Source organism: Mycteria americana, chromosome 7, assembly GCF_035582795.1.
Source record: "Mycteria americana isolate JAX WOST 10 ecotype Jacksonville Zoo and Gardens chromosome 7, USCA_MyAme_1.0, whole genome shotgun sequence".
NCBI classification, from domain to species: Eukaryota; Metazoa; Chordata; class Aves; order Ciconiiformes; family Ciconiidae; genus Mycteria; species Mycteria americana.
Window position 1 is genome coordinate 8,149,252 of NC_134371.1, and position 21,071 is coordinate 8,170,322.

At 34.5% G+C, this 21,071-nt stretch overlaps 1 protein-coding gene across 7 annotated transcripts in view; it reads left to right on the plus strand.

The window, feature by feature from the left end:
• NAALADL2 (N-acetylated alpha-linked acidic dipeptidase like 2) overlaps window positions 1-21,071 on the plus strand; it is a 520,054-nt gene that overhangs the window by 376,525 nt on the left and 122,458 nt on the right. For all 7 annotated transcript variants that reach the window (XR_012776415.1, XM_075506899.1, XM_075506901.1 and 4 more), the window contains 3 exons: window positions 2,949-3,041; window positions 7,516-7,721; window positions 9,240-9,359. Coding sequence is in view for 6 of the 7 variants with exons in the window: in XM_075506899.1 (XP_075363014.1) it covers window positions 2,949-3,041; window positions 7,516-7,721; window positions 9,240-9,359 (419 nt within the window). In the remaining variant the exon portion in view is untranslated. The remainder of the gene's footprint in view (window positions 1-2,948; window positions 3,042-7,515; window positions 7,722-9,239; window positions 9,360-21,071) is intronic.

Consider the following 21,071-nt stretch of genomic DNA (forward strand, 5'->3'; position numbering starts at 1 on the left):
GTAGCAAAAATCTTGTCAAATGAGTTCAATTTTCAAACTTGAGTCCCTAATGATGTTTTTTAAAATCCAGTACTCAAAGGAATGCTCAGAAAACTGTCTGATTATAGGTGTTCAGTATGATCAGGATTCAAGAATTTAACCAACATGTTTGAAAAGCGGGCTCAAACTTATACTCCTCTATGTTGGTATGAGCTTGGGATAGGGTTAAAAGCAAAAAAAAAGAAAGAAAACATTACTCATTTTTCAGGCTAAAAGTAGTAGGTTTTGCTCATCTGAAGTTCTAAAACTGTCAATCAAATGAGTAGGAAATAACGATGCATTTCTAAAAATACCTGTGTAATTGTGAGAGGAGAAGGTAGTCTTTTGGTATGAGACAACTTACAGATTTCAAGTCAAGAAATAAATAAAAAAAGATATTGACAATAAATACTTTTCTTCTATTTCAGAAGTAGCTTTTGACTTACATAAACTCAAAGTGTATCCCTAATAATGTTAAGCTAGTCTCCTCATAGTTTTCCAGAGAATACAGAAAAAAAGAGAGAAAGTTGTCAAGATCTTAAAAATATAGCATTAGGAAGAGAGGTTTGTTGTCAGAACTGTTTAAAGGGGATTAAATTTCACTTCTGCTGTAAACTCCAAAGAGTACTTTCAGCCTTTTCATCTGGTGTACTAAGCCTTTAAGCCTGAGTCACTTTAAGCTGACTGCTGTGTTACATGACTATTAACTTGAATATCTGATTCCAGAATATGTGTATTGCCAGAACTTAATTTTCTATTTCTTTATTGTCAATTGAAGACTGGATAGCGGATGTTGATTAAGGAAAAACAGTTAAGTCACTTGTCCTCCAAAGCATTTATCTTTTTCTCTGAAATGGGGCCTAAAGAAACATATATCTAAAGTGTTGCAGGGTTAGAAAAGGAAAGGAAATCAGTTTTGGCTTGAAAATCTTTTTTAAGTGGAGTAAATTGACTCTAGAATGGTCATAGGTGAGAAATAGCAGCAAGAAGTAACTCGCATAGTATAGATTAAATTTAAACTGCTTAATCAATGTGGATGCCACGAGCTGTTTTCACATTGTTTTAAAAGACAAAAAAAAAGAACATAGGTGACAGTACAGTGCTGGGGAACCCTTTGGATTAATATTTTTTTTAATGAAGTTTTTTTAAAAAATTCTAGAATAATGTCTGTAGATTTGTAGAACAAACACAATTCACGATCACATGGTATTAATAAACCTTACGGTAACTTACATCAGAAGGGCAAAGTTAATTACGAATCAAACCCCAATATACGCATCGCAGATCAAAATATTAAGTTGCTGTCACTGATTGTTGCAAAATAGTGTGGTGTGGTTTATTTTTAGTTAACTGTGCTTGACTTGCATTTTCTTTGCTGTTGCGTTCTAGCAAAAACAGAGTTGTCACATAGAGGACACAACTATTGATAACAAAGGAGGTTTTGTCTAAGTAAAAAGTAGAATAAATATTGCTGGTACATTTTTTTTAAACCAAAGAAAGATCCTAGCAGTTGGTTTGCTTTTTTCAAATATCAATGAAAACTAGTGAATGAAAATACATTGGATTTTATTTTAAGATAATTTTAAAGTAAATTTACCAGATGAAGTACCAGCAAACGAACCTTGAAGAACAGTATCGTAGAGATGTATTGTTTTTATTTTACATGTTGCAGTAAACTCCCTACTTGCGTATTCTGCACATCTCAGGAAACGAAGCCAGGAAACAAACTGTTAGAAATACATCTGTGGGAGGATAATAGCCTGGGAGATAGAGAGCAAAATGATCCGTGGAATATTTTAATTTTGATCTGTGACAGTTGGGATATGGACATTGAAGGAATTCTGGCTCAAAGATGCCTTTAAACACAGGTCTGCCATGGGGGTGGTGCAGTACTCTGGATGTAAGAGAACCTCCCTGAAGGTCTAGGATGACACAGTGGTTATTGTCAGACAATTGCTAGCATTTAAGTTAGAGCAGCTTAAGACATTTTCACTTTTCTCAGATAGAAGTTATGACCTTTCAGATGAGATGAATTTTAATACAGTCTATTACAATGCAAACGCAACATTTTAAAGGTATCAGCAGCTCCCTGTAGTTAGTTGTTTTGTTTCCATTGCCACAAACTGCAGGAGTTAGTCTGGTTAGTGTGTCCCACCTCGGGGACAGAGGGAATGACAGTAATTCTCAGCAAAGGAGAGTTAATTTTTTTAAGCTATTTTAACTCAGACATTTACTTTTCTCTAGCTTTATCCTGTGCTACAGTCTCAGCTGGCATAGCAATACTGGCAAGTCCCTTGTATATTGGCAGGTTTTGGAATTTTTCTGCCTTTGTATTTACACCATTTCCTCAGCTGATATGAGCTAAGCCAACAAAAGCTGTTGTCTCTTGGCATAAGTTCACAAGTATATCACCAAAGGCTATGCTGGCAAAGTGATTAGTAATGCAGAGGTCTAACTTTTGTCATCTGATTTAGCATAAGGGGTTTTCTTCAGAAGAACAGTGTAATATAAACTAGGTATAATTTTGTGAATGTTATTGAAAGATTGACCTGGGTGAAGGATTAGGTGAGAAAAACCTATAAAGATTAAGACAGATTTCCTTATCATAGAATTATGTAAATCCCACTCTTTTTAATTTTTTTTTTTTTTCCTGTAATATTCTGGCAGCATTTATTGGGTGAATTGAATGATCTTTTCACTCAAGAAGTAGAGAACTCTTTTGAGATTCCGGCTTTGAACCCCACTGCTAAAGTGGGACTAAAAAAGTAATGTAATATTTCATGTTTTAATCTCTGGTTCCTCTTCAGTATCTTTTTTTGTTTGTTTTACTTTTTTTTTTATGTGTGGAGAATTTATATCTGTGTCCTGTAGATTTCTTGGCTGGATAAACATGTTTAACTTTTTTTTTTTTTCTTTTTATCTTTTAACAGGCAAAAAAATAATCAGTCTGAATATTCAGTCAGTCACAACTTACAAGACAATTTCTAATGTTATTGGATATTTAAAAGGAAGTGTGTTTCCTGGTAAGTAGCCCTTTATCATTTGTATCGATTATTTATTTTGTGATGGCTGGGAGTCATACGTGGGATCAGGATTCTATTTTGCTGGATAATGCACTAATACAGAGGAAGGAGAGTGCCTTTGTTGTAGTCATTTTGTGATTTGATTTATGACAAAACAGAACGTAAGGGTTAAACGGAGAATGAGCTCGAGGGGGTATTATAGTTACAGTAAGCATATTTTTACACAACAAAAAGGAATTACACGTAGACCATAGAGAGTATTAGTATTTTATACCAAGTAACTATGTTGGTGGTTTTAATTTTAGGCCGTACTGTATTTGCATTATTTGAATTTATATGCAAGCTGTCTGTACAACTTTAGAAAAGGTTTTGATTTTTTTTTCTAATGATAGCAGAATTTTGAGATAAATAAAACTCCATGCTTCAAGTCCAGAACATCCCTACATAATTCAAGTGTCTCACTGAAACCAAGGTGTAGGGCAGTGTGATCTCTGGCTTAGTTAAAAATCTAATATTAATGTGATACAGATATACAAAAATCTGTGACTAAATTTTTAATCACACTTGCTGCAGCCTTATTTTGTGTTACAATCATGCCTTAAGCTAGTTTTATACAAGTCTATGAATAATTCCTACTGTTCTGTATGTCTAAGAATTAAACAATAAGATCCCAAGTGCAACTGTGACATAAAGCACAAACCCCCTCCCTGCTTTGATGCTGTATGCAGATAATACAATAATCAGAACATCATAGGAATGAAGATCATTTTGAGTTTATTCTGTCTGCGCATGAATTTGCCTAAAAGTTAAAGGGTTTCTGCGACATGAATGAACGCTGTTGCTGGCTACTTACATAGTGCAAAGTGTTCTAGACCCAGTCCAATTCCTAATGTACAGAAGGCATCATCATCAAAACATCATCGCATTTGCCTTGATTAATAACCTTTCATTAGGTTCAGGAGAAAGGTTGAAAATTTATCTACAGTCCCTTAGGAGGTGGGCCAGTCATTTCATATTTTAAGTGATGGAATGAAGGAGGTAGAGGAGATGTAAGTTTATTCCTGTTAGTGAAATAATGACTCAGTTTTGTGTGTGCTGAATGCTGTACTTTTCACCATAGTGAAACAACATAACAACATAGAAAACAATTAGCACAGTGAATTTAATCTCAGTAAAGGATTTAATTTCCTTCAAGAATTTGAAGTCACTAGTCTACTGTTTCTAATGTTTTGCAATAGCTGTCATGGAATTTGAAAAGTAGAAACTGCCATGTTTAGACATACTGTCTACTGAATTGTGAAACAGAGGCAAGACAAATAATAAGAAGCATGCATCAGTTGCTGTTTAATAAATTCTTTATCTTCTCTATACCTGAATCTTCCATTTTATTATTGCATTCTGAATAAGAAGCTACTTTTTAAAGGTATGTCAGTACATGCTTAACTTTAAGAATTTGAGGATATATAATCAAGTGAAGTCAACAGCACTGCCCAGATGCCAACAGTTTGTCCCGTAAATGTCTTGCTGAACAAGGGCCATAGCAACTGGCTTCTAATGTAGGCACAAGCTAAGCATGTAATGCACCATGGATAACATTTTGTACAGAATCAATGTTACACCTTCATTTGTTTCTCTACTCTTCCTGGTTGATACTATAGCCATGCCCACTCAACTGATTTGAAGACTCGATGTTTTCATGGCATTGATTCTCTGTCATTTTGATGGGGTTTTGCTAGTTTCATACAGTATTTCATACTGAAATATTCACCTTTCTGTTCCCAGAAATGCAGAAAGAAGGCCAGATTTATCTTTAGTGCTTAATGAAAGACCAAACCATCACCAAGGGTGGATTTTTTTTTTTTTTTTTTTTGCTTGAAGGCCTCCTAACACACACACACAGACAAACACATCTATGTAATGGTGACCGTATTTGACATTTGATCTGAGGACTAACAATGAGCATCTGAAATCCAACCAAAATATTAAAAGATTTAGTAGCAGAGGAAATATGATAGTTGGTAGCCTTTTAAAACCTGAAAAACAGAACCCTGATTTTGTAGCTGTATCGGAAATGGTTGAAAATGGGATGTATAGCAACAGAAGACAGTATAAAGTCACTCTTTTTTAATGATAAATCCCTGTTGTCCAGCCCATCACTGCCCTGAACCCTATCCCATCTTATCACTTTCAAAAGTATCTGATGGATATTTTTTTCTCTATCTCTAGTCCTTTCTTTCTCTTTTTTTCTTACCATGTGATCTCTTTCTGTACATGCTTCAGCAAATGATTATGAGAAAGGACAGCTGCTGCCTCTGTAAGCATGACTATCCTTTCTCTTACACTTTTCCTGTAGTCATTTGCTTCAGGGTATTGCCTCTGTTCAAGAGGGAGAGATGTGCAAAGATGAAGAATTTCAAAGGAGACACCAGCTGTTACGTTTTACCCCTGTTCATTCAGCTGGCATCTCCTACAATAAGTTGCTGCTTGTAGCTTTCTTCTCCGTCAAAATGTCCTATGCTATTTTACATAAGGTCTCTTTCCACTCCCCTTCACATACGCTGTTCACAGACTGAACAGAGATTATAATACGGGGCAAGCATTCGTCCTGTCTGATCACCCTGTGTTAGCGGCACTTGCTGTAACAACCTGGAAGCCTGTAAGGCCATTCATTTCTGTCCCCAATTCTTAACATTGAGTTGAAGATCCTATGATTTTTTCAATCCCAGTGCAACCTGTAATTAAACGTCTCATGATGCAACACACAAGTTGCAAAATTATGTGATTTAGATTGCATTTTGTTACATTAAATTATTACGTACACTTAAATTTACATTTTGCATATCTGCTTTTAGAAAGAAATTTTCATTTACATACCTATACACCCCCCAGGCAGTTGACTGAAAATGTTGTGTTATATGTACATAGCAGATCCCCTATTTGTAAAGCATTTTTGATTCCTTATAAAACAACATCGCCATGTATTTTGTTGAACAAAACTGGTAAAAGTCCAGTTTGATAGAGAATGGTTTTATAAGCGAAGTATGTTGATGTTCAGTTAAAATTGTTTCTAGGCAGCAGTCACTGCAAAAAAGACTGAGTAGATATTTAATTTTATAAGCAATGTAAAACATGGGCATTTTATCACCTATGTGTTGCTACGTTCCAGTGTACTGATAACAGTGAAGAATGAATCCCCTTGGATAAAGAAAGAATACTGTCAGAAAACCAAAACTTTTTGCGCTTTTTGGAGCCCAAATGACACCCAGAGATTGTTGTGGATCTGGCATCACTTGATAACTATTCTTCTGTTCTCTATCGTATCCTGAAATATGGAAAGAACACCTTTAAAAGTCTAGATCTGGACCAGAAAGAGACTTTACTAAATATCAGAACACAATTCGTAAGCAATCCTTCAAAGAGGCTTTGGTTGTGAATTCATCTCACACAGAAGGTCTAATAGTTTAATAAGTCATTCAGCATAGCTCTGCTTAGACTTCTTGACATGCATCAGTCACACTGGTCCATGTTGTTTCATACACATCATCCTTTTGGAATAAAATAAGGTTCTTTACACTTGTAAGTTAGTATTTAGATTATATATTATGCCTTGAGAGATGAAGATTTCATTTAATTTCTCTGAAAAAAAATGTGGGGTTTTTTCTGAATAACCACAGGCATGTTCTTTATTTCAGGTTGAAAATTCTTGCTTTTCATTTTATAAAATACTTTCTTCCAGTAACATCAAAGTTGCTAGGTCTGACTTACCGTTTCTGTATCATTCATTATCTCTATTCCTCTGTCATGTCTCCTCTCTAAACCTGCAGTCCAGGTCTTTTCAATGTCTCCTTACATGGAAGTCTAAGTCCTGATATATAACCGTTCTGGTTACCAGCTTCTCAACTGCTGTTTCTGCAATGTCTTTTTTGAGATAGGGTGGTGAGCACTGAACACAGTCTTCCAGGTGAGGGAGTACTAATACTTTGTGTATTTTCTCTATGTTTCTCATTGTACTACCACACCTTTTGTTTTCTTTTGTGGACACTAATATGTATTGAAGATAGAGTTTCCTGCTTATTCATTTGTGTTTTTTCATAACACTCTAATGTGAGCATGGAACTTTATTAGATTATCTATATGATGAACTCCTGGCTATGTAAAATGGTATATGTCAGATTTATAAGAAGGGAGAGTAGTAAGCAAACAATGAAGGCAAGGGTGCAGGGATTAAATTAGGAAAGTATATACATATAAATATTTACTAGTTTATTTTTAAGTAGTATTCACAGTTTTTATGTGTTTATATTGTATGATTGTCTCGCACATGATCATATAAATTTTGGTTGACAGCATTGTGTTGTATTAAGGACATTACAGACTACTAATACAGTTCATCTTTTAGTTTTTTAAAATTCTTTTAATGCTAGTATCCAGAAGAAATAAGATTCTCTTGTCTGTCTTTTTTTTCACATTTCAGACAGATACATCATCATTGGTAGTCATCACAACGGTTTGAATACTTATGGTGGACAAGAATGGGCGAGTAGCACTGCTATCATCACAGCGTTTATACAAGCATTGATGTTGAAGGTTAAGAGAGGCTGGAGACCTGACCGGACCATTGTCTTCTGCTCATGGGGAGGAACGTCATTTGGGAACATTGGTTCATATGAATGGGCGGAGGTAAAATAATTTTAGAAGGACTCATTGCCATAATGATTACTTTTGTTGAAAGCATGAAAACAATATGACATTACCACATGGAAATTATGGTTCATTAACTGGTCTGTGACATCTGTCTGTGTATATTCATGTACTCCACAGAAAATGCAGTGAAAACATCTATAGAGGCAGTTCCTGTGGAACAGAGCATGTGTGATAATGAGATGGCAAGTTGTTTCCATAGCTGTGAAGGTTGCATATACAGCACCTTTGTGAGCTGATTCCCTTCCTAATTCAGCAGAGGACTGTAAAGGAGGGCATTGCGAGAGTTTGGGGGAGGGGGGGAAACCTCAAAAAAGACCTAGGCCCAGGAATAGCTTCAAGGGCTTTTTCTCCTTCTTAGGGGTTCAACAGTTACTAATTTTTAATTTACAGGCTTAGTGTGGGGACAACTGAATCAAGAGCACATTGAATGAAAAGAAGAGAACCGTACTATGGTTTACATTAATTACATAAACATTTCCGTGTCTCCATGGCTAGTGCTGATTCACTTTTCACATATTTGTGCTAAGGGGTTAGATACAATCTGACCCAGACAATTCCTTGGGCTCTTACTTTCAACTGAATAGAAATCAGCTTATTGAAAGAAAATACCTTATCAGAGTATTGTTGATCATATATGATTACAGTGGACTTCAGTTGTTAAATTAAAGGAATAGCTAGCAGAGAGGTTCATGGCTGCTGAATTAAAACAGTAGATAAAATGAAGAGTTAATTGCTTTTATCATGCGTGAGAAGTGGCTAGCTCTCATTGAAGTTTCATACTTCCAACGTGATTATTCTTCAAAAACAAGAGGGGGTGAAAAAATCAAATTGAAAAGATCCAGGCTGGAAGCAAAATTTGTTTAGTTCCACTTCAAGTCAGCTTTACATCAGATGTAATTGTGTTACACCCCTTCTGTTCAATATAAAGAGCCACTTCATGCAAAGAGTAACTCATTACTGAGAAGGCAAAGGGGATCTTTTTTAAAAAGAGATAATAATTGAAACACTGTGTACATACTATTTCTAGAGTCTAAAAAATAATAAAATGAAAACACTGGGAAAGTTATGCAATTCAAATCTGAATTTGGTCTCTACAAATTTGAGTACCTTTAACTGTTGGTAATGATTGCTTTTGAAGTTTGTCTTCTGGCAGGCATAAGTTTAAAAGGCGTTCACGTTGTTTCACAGTATGTAATGTTTTCATTTTGGGCCTTACAAGTGTAGTCATTTTTAATTCCTCCCAGGCCTGTTTGCATTTTGTTGAGATGATGTGTGAAATGGAATTATAACTTCTGCTATATAGAGAAATAACACTAAGATATCCTTTGAAGTTCTTAACAGCATATTGTAAGAAGTAGTAGTAAAGTAATACTTAGGGAATCAGAGAGGACAAAAACGTAGGGTGCAGTTTTTCCCTAGAAGAAACTGAAAGCACAAAACAAGTCTTAATTATAATGATGCATAGTAATAACCATTGCTCTGCTTGTGTTATAGGATCTCAAGAGAGTTCTTCAAAGAAATGTTGTGGCCTACGTTAGCCTCCATAATCCGGTCAGAGGCAACTCAACTTTACACCCTGTTGCATCTCCTTCTCTTCAGCAACTGGCAGTAGAGGTTAGAAATAAAATATTTTCTTTCACATGCGGTTTATGAGGTTACGTAGTTAACCCCCTTGATGCCGGTTGGTTTTAGATAGCTATAGGTTGAGGTTGTTTTGTTTAAGCATTTTAACTTCACAAATACACATGAACTGTTCTTACTAAGTAAGCAGGTTAAATTTTATTTTAAAAATTACAAGGCGTATTTAAGAGGTTGGAAAGGATAATTTATTTCAACAGCTCATTATACCAAGTGTCACCATACTTGCATATCCTACAGCTTTTTTACCTTTTGGCAGCTTTAAAGTAACATTTTTTTTTATTCTTTAGCACAAAGCACATTTTTCTCTCCCTAATCTGATCTTTCCAGACTGTTTCTCAATTTGCATTTAAACCTGTATATTTACCAGATGTAACATGACACACAGGGAGAGTATTACTCTTACTATAATAAATATTGTCTAAAGTAAGTACATCAGGTTCAGCGCTCATCTACGCCTTTGTAATGAGTCTACAGCCAGAATATTCTGTAGTTATGCTGGTGTAAGTGCATGTAGGCTTTAAACTAATGACCTTATTGCAGTTTCTGAGGTTGCTAAATTTATTAATATTTAAAATGAATTGAAAATAATATAAGGTACATACTAAATGATAAAACCAGTTTAAAGTGGCGTGCATAAAATGGAGTTCAATTTGACTTTCATAAAGTACGCTTTTTAGATGTTTTTTCCATAAATTTGCCAAGCTAATACTCATTAGGTTATTCTGATGTTTCTTTGACTTGCTTCTGAAACAAACACTGCTCAAAGTAGCATCTTGAATTAAATGGAGTTTAAGACTCATCTTGCTTGGCAATTGTTGTCCAACTAAGTTAGTAAAATGCTATCAGTCAAACTGCTTTTTAGCAATGTTTTAACCACTTCTCCTGTCCAGTGATTAGGTGGTAACTTCCTCATGGAAAGGGTCTGGTTTATTCTGTGTAAGTATTGTGAAAAATGCAATGCAAAATAATTTCTTTTCAGGGCAGAAAAGGCTTTTATTTGTGGAAAATTATTATGTTATATATATGAGTCTATAGGTGTTAGAGATATGTCAATTAAAATTTCATTTCAAGTTTTAGCTACTGTATTTGCAAAAAATACTATTCTGATAGGTAGCTAGCCTTTTGCTAACCTACTGGTGTTTGCAGTCCTATCGCCATGAAAACAGGTATTTGCCATTTACAAGACTAAATTTATTACATTAGGTCCTTGAGCTATTTGACTGTTTCTCATTTTGTTTCTTTGACTTCACAATATGATCTATGGCAGTGATCTGAAAACTGTAAACTGTCTGGAGCTGTGCAGCAGACACTTTCTTTATTATCTATTTATCACTTATATTAAGATTTGATTATTTTATTCTAATAAACACCATATTAGTAAGAGTGTTACAGTCATGCCCTCTATTTTGGAGAGAAAGCAAAAGAAATCTCTTTTTCACTTCCACTTTATTTCTGTGGTGCATTTGAGTGTGATATTGTAATATTTTGTAATTCTTGTAATAGCAATTGTATCCTATCCAGCAGTATGGACACAGGCTCTCTTAGCAGTCCTGCCTTGCACCAGTTAATTAGTAAATAGTCAGTAAAACATGACTAGAACTTCATTTTTTTCTTCCAGTAAACACCCTCCATCTCACCTCTGATTCTTTAATGGCTAAGGCTTTATTACTGAGATTGTATCCATTCTGCATGTTTACCTTGAAGCCCCATTTAAAAAGAAAAGGACAAAATGCATGCGAGGTAATCTGTATATTTTTTTTTTTTTGGTAGGATAATATTATCTGTAATTAAGGCAACTGTCATACAGTTTGTGACGTTAAAAAGATTTGTAGGAATTATTGCTTCCAAACGCTGGCTAGGTTTCTGAATTCATGTCAAGTACATTGACAGTGATGGAACAGCCCAGCACAGATCTTCATTTGTTCCCACGGGTACTCACAATTTGCCATGTGTCTAGAAGATTTTCTCTGGAAGACTGATCTACTTACAAAGAATGTTGATATTACTTCCAGCACTTGCCAAGAAGACAATGTAATTACAGATCATCTCAAAATTATGATAGTGCAAATGGGATAAGATGTGTCTTTTTGGAGCTCATCTCATCTTGAACAAATTGTGAGCCCATTCACATGAGATTCTTGTTAACAGGTGCAGGTTGCAAAGAAGTGCTTAAAAAGTCCAGTGAGACACATGGATCATTTTAATTTGGAAGAGTAATTTTCTGAAATTACATTTGTTAGGACAGAAAAGAAGGTGAAACAGGAATTTAGAAGTAATAATATCAATCCATTTTAAAATGAAAAGAGAAAATAGCTAGTCTTGTTTAGTTAGATAGAAACTTTCCATAATTTATGGATACATGGAAGATACTGTACTGTACCTTTGGATTCAATGGTAAAACTCATACTCCATTTTTAGACTTCACAACAGAAGAGACCAGCTTGCATTATTTTTTCCTATTCCTAAACAGTGTTGTGACACTGTTTGAGGAGGGGGAGACTAAGATCTGATCACCATTTGCACTAAGGACAGAGTTGGGTTTTGTTCAGTGCTCACTGTTGTGCTAAAATTGTGGGCACTCCATCTCAGTAAAACAGAGGAATAATGTTTTCCTAGGGACAACTAACTAAACTTGTTATAAATGCCTACAAAGGTTAAGTGTTAGGATTCTAGGGAAAACAATGAAAAACTGTGGTTTGTCCTGTGAAAGAAAAGTCGAGTAAAAATCACACTAAATGCAGAGCACTCCATGAATGCTACAAGGACCGTGGCTAAAAGAGAACTGTGGAGAAACGTCAAACTAAGATAGGCAAATGCATACAACAGTGTTTACTTTCTGTGCTGTAAATATGTGGCTGTTCTAAAATAAAATTTTGGACAGTTGCTAATCACTGCAGCTTTCAAACCACTTTTTTTTCTTAAATTCTGGAAACTGTGGGAAAAGTAGGGAAGAAGTTTTTTGCTGAAATGTAGTTTGTGTGAATATTCTAGACTTACCAATAAAAAGAAAAATCACAAACCTGATGAGCTGTCTACTATGAGAGATCTGGTGGTCAGAGAATAGGATAAGTGCTTAGCTAATTAACAGAGACCATGACTTCTTAAAGATGTTTTATGTAAAGGGATTACATCTTTATTTTAGATGCAGGTTTGAAAAGGGAGCTACATAAGCAGTCTGCAAATAATAATTTTATGTGCCATCAGTGGGATTCTGGTTGAAACACCAAATTACATGAAGAAGCTAATTTAAATATTTGGATTAATTAAGCAAAGATGAATTCAAACAATTGTGAGACCTTGACATATTTAATTCAAATTTTTTTTATATAACTATGCTAATTAGTGTCCACATTAACAAGAGGGAAATAGTGCCAAGTTACATTTTTGCCTTCTATTATTTTGTAAGGAAAATGATTGTTAATTCGCTTGCTCAGTTAGTGAGTCACCATTTGTTGGCAGAGTGTCATTGGTAAATTGGGTTTGTTTGATGCTGGCATTCATTCTCCATAAATAAGGCCATTAATGATTTTTGCTATAAATAACATTTCACAAGTAAAAAAGTTATTATGAAACATAAATTAATTGCTGTTTTCTTTTAACTGATTGTATGACCACTGCTGATCAGACTCCAGGTCTGCTGTAATTGCTGAACCCAAGAAAACTTGCTGCTCCTTTCTGCAAAGGAAAAGAGCCATTTAAAGCTATCGAAGAATGAGTTGAGCACTTTCTGTATCAGAAATTAAAAATGACTGTACCAAGTATTGTTCCATGCTATTTATCAGTATTAGTTTCTATTAATGGAGTAAATGGCATAAAACATCTTTACATTTAAAGGTGGTGTTATTGACAGAAAACTATTTTTTCTTTTTGAAGTAGAACCAAAGATAAACTTCTGTATAGATGCTTGTTACTATTATTATTTCTTGATTTAAAAAAAAAAAAAACTTACATTAATGTCAGCATTGATTCTTTTCTTCCAACTTCTGTTTTCTCATTTATTTTGTCTTACCTTCAGCATTTAATAAAGGATCTCCAAGCTTCATATATCAGTAGGTTTTAAAGAAGAAAAAAACATTAAAATGTTATTTGAATTGCTTGTTGTATGCCATGTAACAGAAGATTACAGCTTCCCCATGAATTTTCAGTCTTTCCCTATTATTGCTTTTAGTGTTATAATTGATTGCTGGTGTTACTATTTATATTTGTGTTGAAAACCAAAAAAATCTCTTGAGAATCAGAAGTTTATGCTGTGAACTCCTGTGTCAGGAATTTGTAACTACATTAAAAGAATGCTGTTAATATGGACAATACTTCATTGCCAGCTCTTTCAAATTCATTAAGATGATGCTTCTCCAGTGTGAAAAGCAAAGTTTCATTTAATGGTGGATTGATTTTGGAGTTGCAGCAGGTACTTTGCACCTGCTAAGAATGCTTTTATTTTGATAAAATGTTGCTTTGTCCACTGTTGCGTATTTTTTCACTCTTCCTCCAAATTAAACAACTTTAATAGATAAATGCTGATTCAGACAGTGGGTAATCATTTAAACCTACTCATACATTTTGATGTTATGGAAATACTATTGCTGTTAACCATGGGGGAAAAAAGTTTATTAGCAAGGAAGAATGCAAGTGAACTAGTTTTTATGCTGTGATCTTATTGGCGATCTGTCAAATGTCCTTTGTTTCTAATGAATTGAGCTTTCTGCTTCCATGTCCTTCCCTATCTTTACGAAATTAAGGTATTAAGTTCTTCTGCTAAAAGCGTAAATGATGTACAATTTCAGCAGGGTTTTTTTTGTTTTGAAATGTAAATGTCAACTTTGATAGCCATTGTAGATAAAATTGAAGAAATCTGGACATTTTATTATCTTTAAAGGTAGTGCCTGGAGTATGGGAGATTTCAGTAATTCCTTACCTGCTGTAGAATGGATTTTGGTTCTGGGCTTCTATTGTCCGATCTAATTAAAACTGTCTAGTGTAATAAGCTGTACTATGCAATGGAATTGTTTTTTCCTTCCAGAGACTTTATCCAGACTACAGTATTAGAAAAGCTGACTGCAGTTCTGTCTAAATATTCCTTTCCCTAATTTCATCTTATTGCTCCTAGTTATTTCCCTTCAGAACTGACTTTTCCATGATGATAGAAAGACATTTTCATAGTGATAGAAAACCTTTCATGTAAAGAGTTTAAAAGTAAACTTCTAGTTCTTATAAAAGATGATAGATTGACAGCTCTGGATATTTTAAATTTTCTACATAACCACAAATCAATGAAAAGTTTTTCTCACTGTTTTTTTCTAGTCATTATAACTATGTTGTTGAATGAAATTGGCTTAATAGCTATAAGCCTTACAATGCAAACAGCACATGGAAAAGAAATGCTCGTGCAAAAACGAAGCGTATGGTAAAATAACTAGGAAAAAAAAAAGCATCTTTAAATCAGAATCTACAAGACATTAGTAGAAAATGAAATGAGAATTAGGACTCTGTTATGTCATTTGGCTCAGAACAATTACAGCCACATGTTCCTTACTTTTGCATGTGACAGACAAATAATGAAAATTTTCTGCAGCAAAACACACTTTCTAGCTTGCAGATCAATGTGGAAAAAAATGCATCTGAATGATGAAAAGCAGACCATTTATTTGTCATATAATAAAAAAGGTGAAATATTTTAGGTAATGTGATAGATACTCAACCTGGCCTGAAGTATTCGATACCAACTTTTTTCGTAGTAAGATATGGCCTTTCTAAGTGTGCTAACCTCGTATTCTGAGAATGGGAAGCTTTAAAGTGCTCTTTGACACACTATTACTCAGTCTATCTCAGTAGGTCTTCTAGCTGTGATTATTCTTTAGACAAGCATGAAGATGTTTATTTTCTGAAGCACTGTGACTTTAAATGATTTACCAGTATTTTCTGTCATAAAATTGTATGCAGTTTAATATGGTCCTAACCAGGTCACGTATTGAGAACTCAGAGGAAGGGGAAGAACAATAGATTTGTAGAAACCTGGGAAGGTTTTTGTTTTGTTTTGGTGGAGTTTTTTTGCTAAGCTATTTCCCCCAGGAAGAGGAAAAATATATCTGTAGAATACTAAGCCAGTAACTGACATAAAAGCATTGACCTGAGCCCCACTGGGAAATGGGGGTAGTAAACAGCATGGAACTCCTGCTCATGCTGATAGATTTTGAAGTTGGAAGTGCTCTTCCAACATGGGCCCTTGTCATGCATGCATAGAGGACTCTAGGTGTGTTTTAGTGTTCAGATTCACCTGCATGTCCCGCAGGATCTGTCAGACTTGGTCAGCAAATCTAGTGGCAGTGCATGTGTCAGTTTAGTGGCCGTGACTTCTGAACTCATAATAAGCTGGCTTCGTTTGGTGTTTGATCGTTCACTTATACGTTAGATGGAATTATATTCAAAATAGACTTGGTAACAAAGTTATAGTTTGAATGGTTTAAAAATCACCTTATAATTATGGTGATTGTTATGTTTTAGTTACATGCCTGTCTTTTCATACCTAGGGGTGTTTACATCTTAACCTTGTACATTTGTCACCCGAAGTGTCCATTTAATTTCAGTGTTGGTGCAATTACATTTCTTATATGTGAAACAAACAAACAAAAAATATTCTTTTAAGGCTATTCATTGAATTTCTGGGTCTATTCTATAGGCATAACTATATAATAAATACCCAAATAAATACCCAAATTTGGGAAGAAAAGCAAGCCAAAACAAAAACCCAAACACCTGACCAGTTCAGTGTCAGTTATCCAAAGGAAAAAAAAAAAAATCTTAAAGTTTAAGTTTAGGCATCTTTGTTGGCAAGAACTTAGTAAAAGCCTTCGATGAATTATTCAGATGGAAGAGTTTGTGATGGCTAAACTATGCATGCAAAATAAAAAGGGAATGGTACATAGTGATTCAAAATTGTGGAAGAAGTGGGGAAAAAAATTCCATATCCATTTAAAGCTGTCATAACTTGAATAATCACAAGCATCAACTTGAACTATTCTAGAGGTTCCCTGTTCATTCATTTTTCATGCCCTATTCATCTGTTCACTTCACCACCAGAATATTCTGGTGGTGGTGTCTTGTCCAGTGTGAAAAACTACTAGACAGGGCTAGAACAGTTATCAGGTTACTGGGTTATGAGGTTATCGGGACACCTCATAAACTGGAAATTTGAATTACCAGAAAATTTCAAAAGTGCTTTCAAGCCAAAAATCTGTGTATTTTCCAAATTATTCATGAGGTTTTAATCAGTAATGCGGTTGAAATGCATTTTCATTTAATGACTCAAAGAAGCATAATTCCCATAGTATTACTACTCCCGTCTTTAGGTGCACACAGAATGTGACTTCACTGAGTGTAACAGGGAAAAATTTTACAGCTGATAATCTGTGATGTCAGGAAAAGAAAAAATGCAGGAAATAGTTTTCTTGAAGTTTCTGCAAAAAATGTTCTTTTGGCAGGTAAAAGGTCATACAGTTCAAACCTTTGTCTCTTGACAGAGCCTTGAAGGTGATTTCAAAACCTGTTTTGTAGCCATCTATTTTAAGACTTTAAAGCTTAGGCTCTCTTTCAAGAAGAGCCTTCTAACATTTAGGAGAGATGCTAATTTCTCAACTTCGTATCGTCTCCCTCTTCTTCATTAGATGTCTTATTGTCTAATTACTTGAAGAAGGCTGAATGTTCTACGTTCAATAGGAAATTTGGCATTAGAAGAAGGGAATCTTCTAAAAACAAATTAGAAAAAAAAAATCAAGTTGGAAACTACCTTCCTCTCAGTTCTAACATGGTCATCTTTTTCTCTAAAGTGAGAATGATCACATTTAATGTTAGTTGTAAAGATTTAAAAAAAGCTGCAGATCAGGTTCTAATTTATTGCTATTGATTTTTTTTTTTCCAAAGGCTTTTGAGCTCTCCTAGATAATTGTTGCATTCTGTGTCTGAATGGAAAAGAAAAACAGTATTTATTGTTAAGATTAATAAACAACTCATGAGTTTGTGTGGGTAGGGATTTAGATGGTCTTCCTGCTGTTTCGTATATTACCAATGTCTGTGACGGTCAAGAAAGGGATTTGCTACATACTGTCTAACCAGAATTTTCAAGATCACCTACTAATTTTGATTAATGCAATTTGGAGTCCAAAAATATGTCTAAACATTTGTGGAAAAGTTATCCTTAGTTTATCCACATTTTCTACCATTGATAGTTATGTAATAAATATCTGTTCTGAAATTTCAGTAATACTTAAATAGCTTTTAAAGTTTCTGTCATGAAATGGATGAGTGTCAAGTATAATTTTTAAAATCCTGTAGGTTTAGCACATTTTTATTTCATATTTTTTGTCAAAAAATGAAGGAGGTTGAAATTCAATGGAAAAGTAGTAATTTAGCCTACTAGGCAACATGCAAAAATTAATACAAAAATACTTTAAGTTGTTTTATTCTTTCAAGTTGGCACTAGGATGAGAGGAAAATTTGTTTAAGGTCATTTTAACTCTGAAACGATAAAGCTGTAGCCTACCAAGTAATAACTTAGGAACAAAAGAGAATATAATGTTATATAGAATAGACTGACATGGCAGCTAGTGTACATGAACTCCATAGTAGTATCATGTTTTTAAATGTCTGTCTTTCATGCTGATTACAAAACATCTTATTTGATTTTAGATTCATTATTTTAAAAAAGATTGTCTTGTATGGTGTATTTTGTTTGCTGCATTTGGTCTGCTTATCAAGCTTTGTGTAATGATTAGATTTTTATTTAAAACAAGTAGTGATAGTTATTTGCAGTTGTCACTCAAAACATTTAATTAACTCCAAACACCACAAAAGTATCATAAATCTTATTTACAAAGTATCTTCAAGTAAGTTTGTAAAACAGTTGCCTGCACAGCTAAAATGGAACTGAATGTTCAGAATCGAGGGTGCTTTGGAACCAATTATATTGCACTAGATACTTCTTTGGAGCTTTGGGGAATTGGAGGGGAAAAAAAAATCACATAAAATCTTTTTCTCCCTGTAAATTAATGGATGATTGTTGTAAATGAAAGAGAAGGATGTAGTTTGCTTTGTTTATTGTTTGGGTTTTTTTTTTTTTTCCCCTAGAAAGGAAATGAGAATTACATTTTACAGATTCCAAACATAAGGTGTGGTTAGGTAAAATGTACATACAAATGAATATGTAAAGCACCTTTGACGATACAAAAACAAAACTGGTAAGGACTTCAAGCAATCACCGATCCAACTCCTCATCCTACTGCAAAAATAAGTCTCTCTGATGTGTTTCAGCTTCCAGTCTGCAAGATTCTACAGCTTTCTCAGATGATCTGTGCTTGTCTTCTATCACAGCAATATTTGGAAATTTTTTTCATCTGTTGAAGTCATCACAGTTGAAGATTAATCTTTCTTTTCCCTTTCTTCCACTGGTGATCTTTGTTCTTTTTTGCAACAATCTTTTTAGATATTGAACAAAAATTATCATTATACACAAAAGAAAATTATATGCTTTATACACTGAATATCAGCTTCAGAGAATCGATACGTCTTCCTCAAAGTTAGTACGAAATTTGGTGTTTGAAATTAATTGATATGTCCAGACAAGCAAGTGAAGTCTCTGTTAAATCCTGGTTTTGCCAAAGATTACCACTTGTGGCGCATTGCACTTCAACTAATATTTTACAATGAGCTAAAATGGCAGAAAAATATATGTGGAGTCAAAGTGACTCTACAGAGAATCTACTCAGAAAAAAACCAATAGAAATATGTATTTCACTTTTGTTTCTTGTATGCTTGTGTTGCTGTTAAGAATGGTATCCTGATTGGTTATCCGGTGATTTAATGCCTCTCTAGAGCCTCTTTGGCATATATGTTTGTAAAGCAAAATAGCTGACTATCGAGTGAACTTGGAACCAAAGGCATTTTAATAAACTGACCTTAATTAGTCTGAGAACATAATGTCTCATCCAAATGCCTTCTCTCTTCATCTGAATTTCTTTTGTAAAACATTTATTTTATTCTCACGCATATGTAAATCTCAGTTTTCCTTTTGATTGTCCTTAGATCTTTTTAAAAATATTAGTCCCTTGGTGTTAGTTTCACAATTCTGGGGCATATCTCACTTATTCTGCAAAATGGCTTTGTGTTTGCATTTGTGGGTTTTTTCAGTCTCATTGTTCTGATAATGGAGAAGAGGTTGAGGACGGAATTCTAGTTTCACTTGTATTTCTACAAAATGCTGTAACCCTAGTGATTTAAGTATATTTTTCCTGATTTATTCTGTTATAAGACAGAAGAGAATTGGGTCTTGACTTCTGATTTATTTTCCCATAAGAATGACTGAGTTTTCTGCTTCAGCACTAAAAAGTATGGCTTGTATTCTCCATGAAAAGAGCATTACGTTTGTGCTGACAGAGCTACTGAAGGCATCTGATCCTGCTCATCAAAAACTGGTTGCCTTTGGTATCAGCTAATTGGAGATGGGCAGGTGACACTAGTTATCTTGTGAGTGATGAAAGAAATCCATTTGTTTCAAGAGAAGAAAGGCTAAAAGGATTATCATCTACACTTTATTAGAATTAATTGCAATACTAATCAACTTTCTTTTTACCCTGGTTATGGGGTACTTAAATGCTTGTTTTTAACTTCATGTTTTTCTCCTGAATTAGACTTTCTTCTTACACATGAACAGTTGAGACAAAAGTCAGATAAGGTAGATGTGGTGTGTGGGTATATGTGTTAACTTAAGAAGAACTGTCATGGTGGAAACAAGTGTTATAGCATCTCTTTTAGAAGAGAGAAGAGTGGTACAGAGATCCTGAGTGGCAGGTAATCAAAACAAGCAATTTTTAAAATTGTAGCAGGGCAGCCCGATTAGGTTTCTCTAACAGGCATTTTAAATGATTATGTAAAGAATTGATCGGTTCAGCGGTTCTGGCAAGTGCATATGGCAGCTTGTATTTTTAGGTAATCAACATAAATCCATACCACATTTTTTGCTACAAAGAAGATAATAGTATATTGTCCTATGTGTTGTTCATTCTTGTCCTTTGTATTGATGCCATACATATGTGTTTTGCTGTCTGGCACTACATAGCACACTTACTGTTTCTGCAAGTGTCAGGTAGGAGAAGTATCCATAAGAACACTCAATTTCTTTTTTCCTTTTTTTTTTTTTTTTTAACAAGTCTCAAAATCTGGTTCTTACAAAAAGAAACAGAATAGTAGCATTATTATTATCTGAAAGGGTCAGATTACATTAATGCAAGGGCAGTACTTGTCCATATGAGTTGATTTGTCTATACAGTGTCTGGGAATGTGGGGCAGTGTTTCACTACTTCATTGCTGTTGCTATGGAATGAAAGATGTTTGTCCTGAAGACAAAGGAAGATATAAGGCTGTCTTAAGGCACAGATGAAGAAGGCAAATGGTTGAGGAGATAGTGTTTGGGTGGCACTTTGCCAATGCTTGGTGCATGGGGGAGGTTAGTTGTTCTCCCCCAATGCAAGGTTTATTTGTTTTAATCAGAGGTGGGGCCTGAAGAACTCATCCTCACTTTGTATTTAAATTTCTTATTTACTCCATGAATTGAATTTTGCAGCCCTAAAGACGAGATAGAATCATTAAGGTAGCAAAATTCACAATTCACCTTTGCCTACTGTGCTGAGAAGTCTT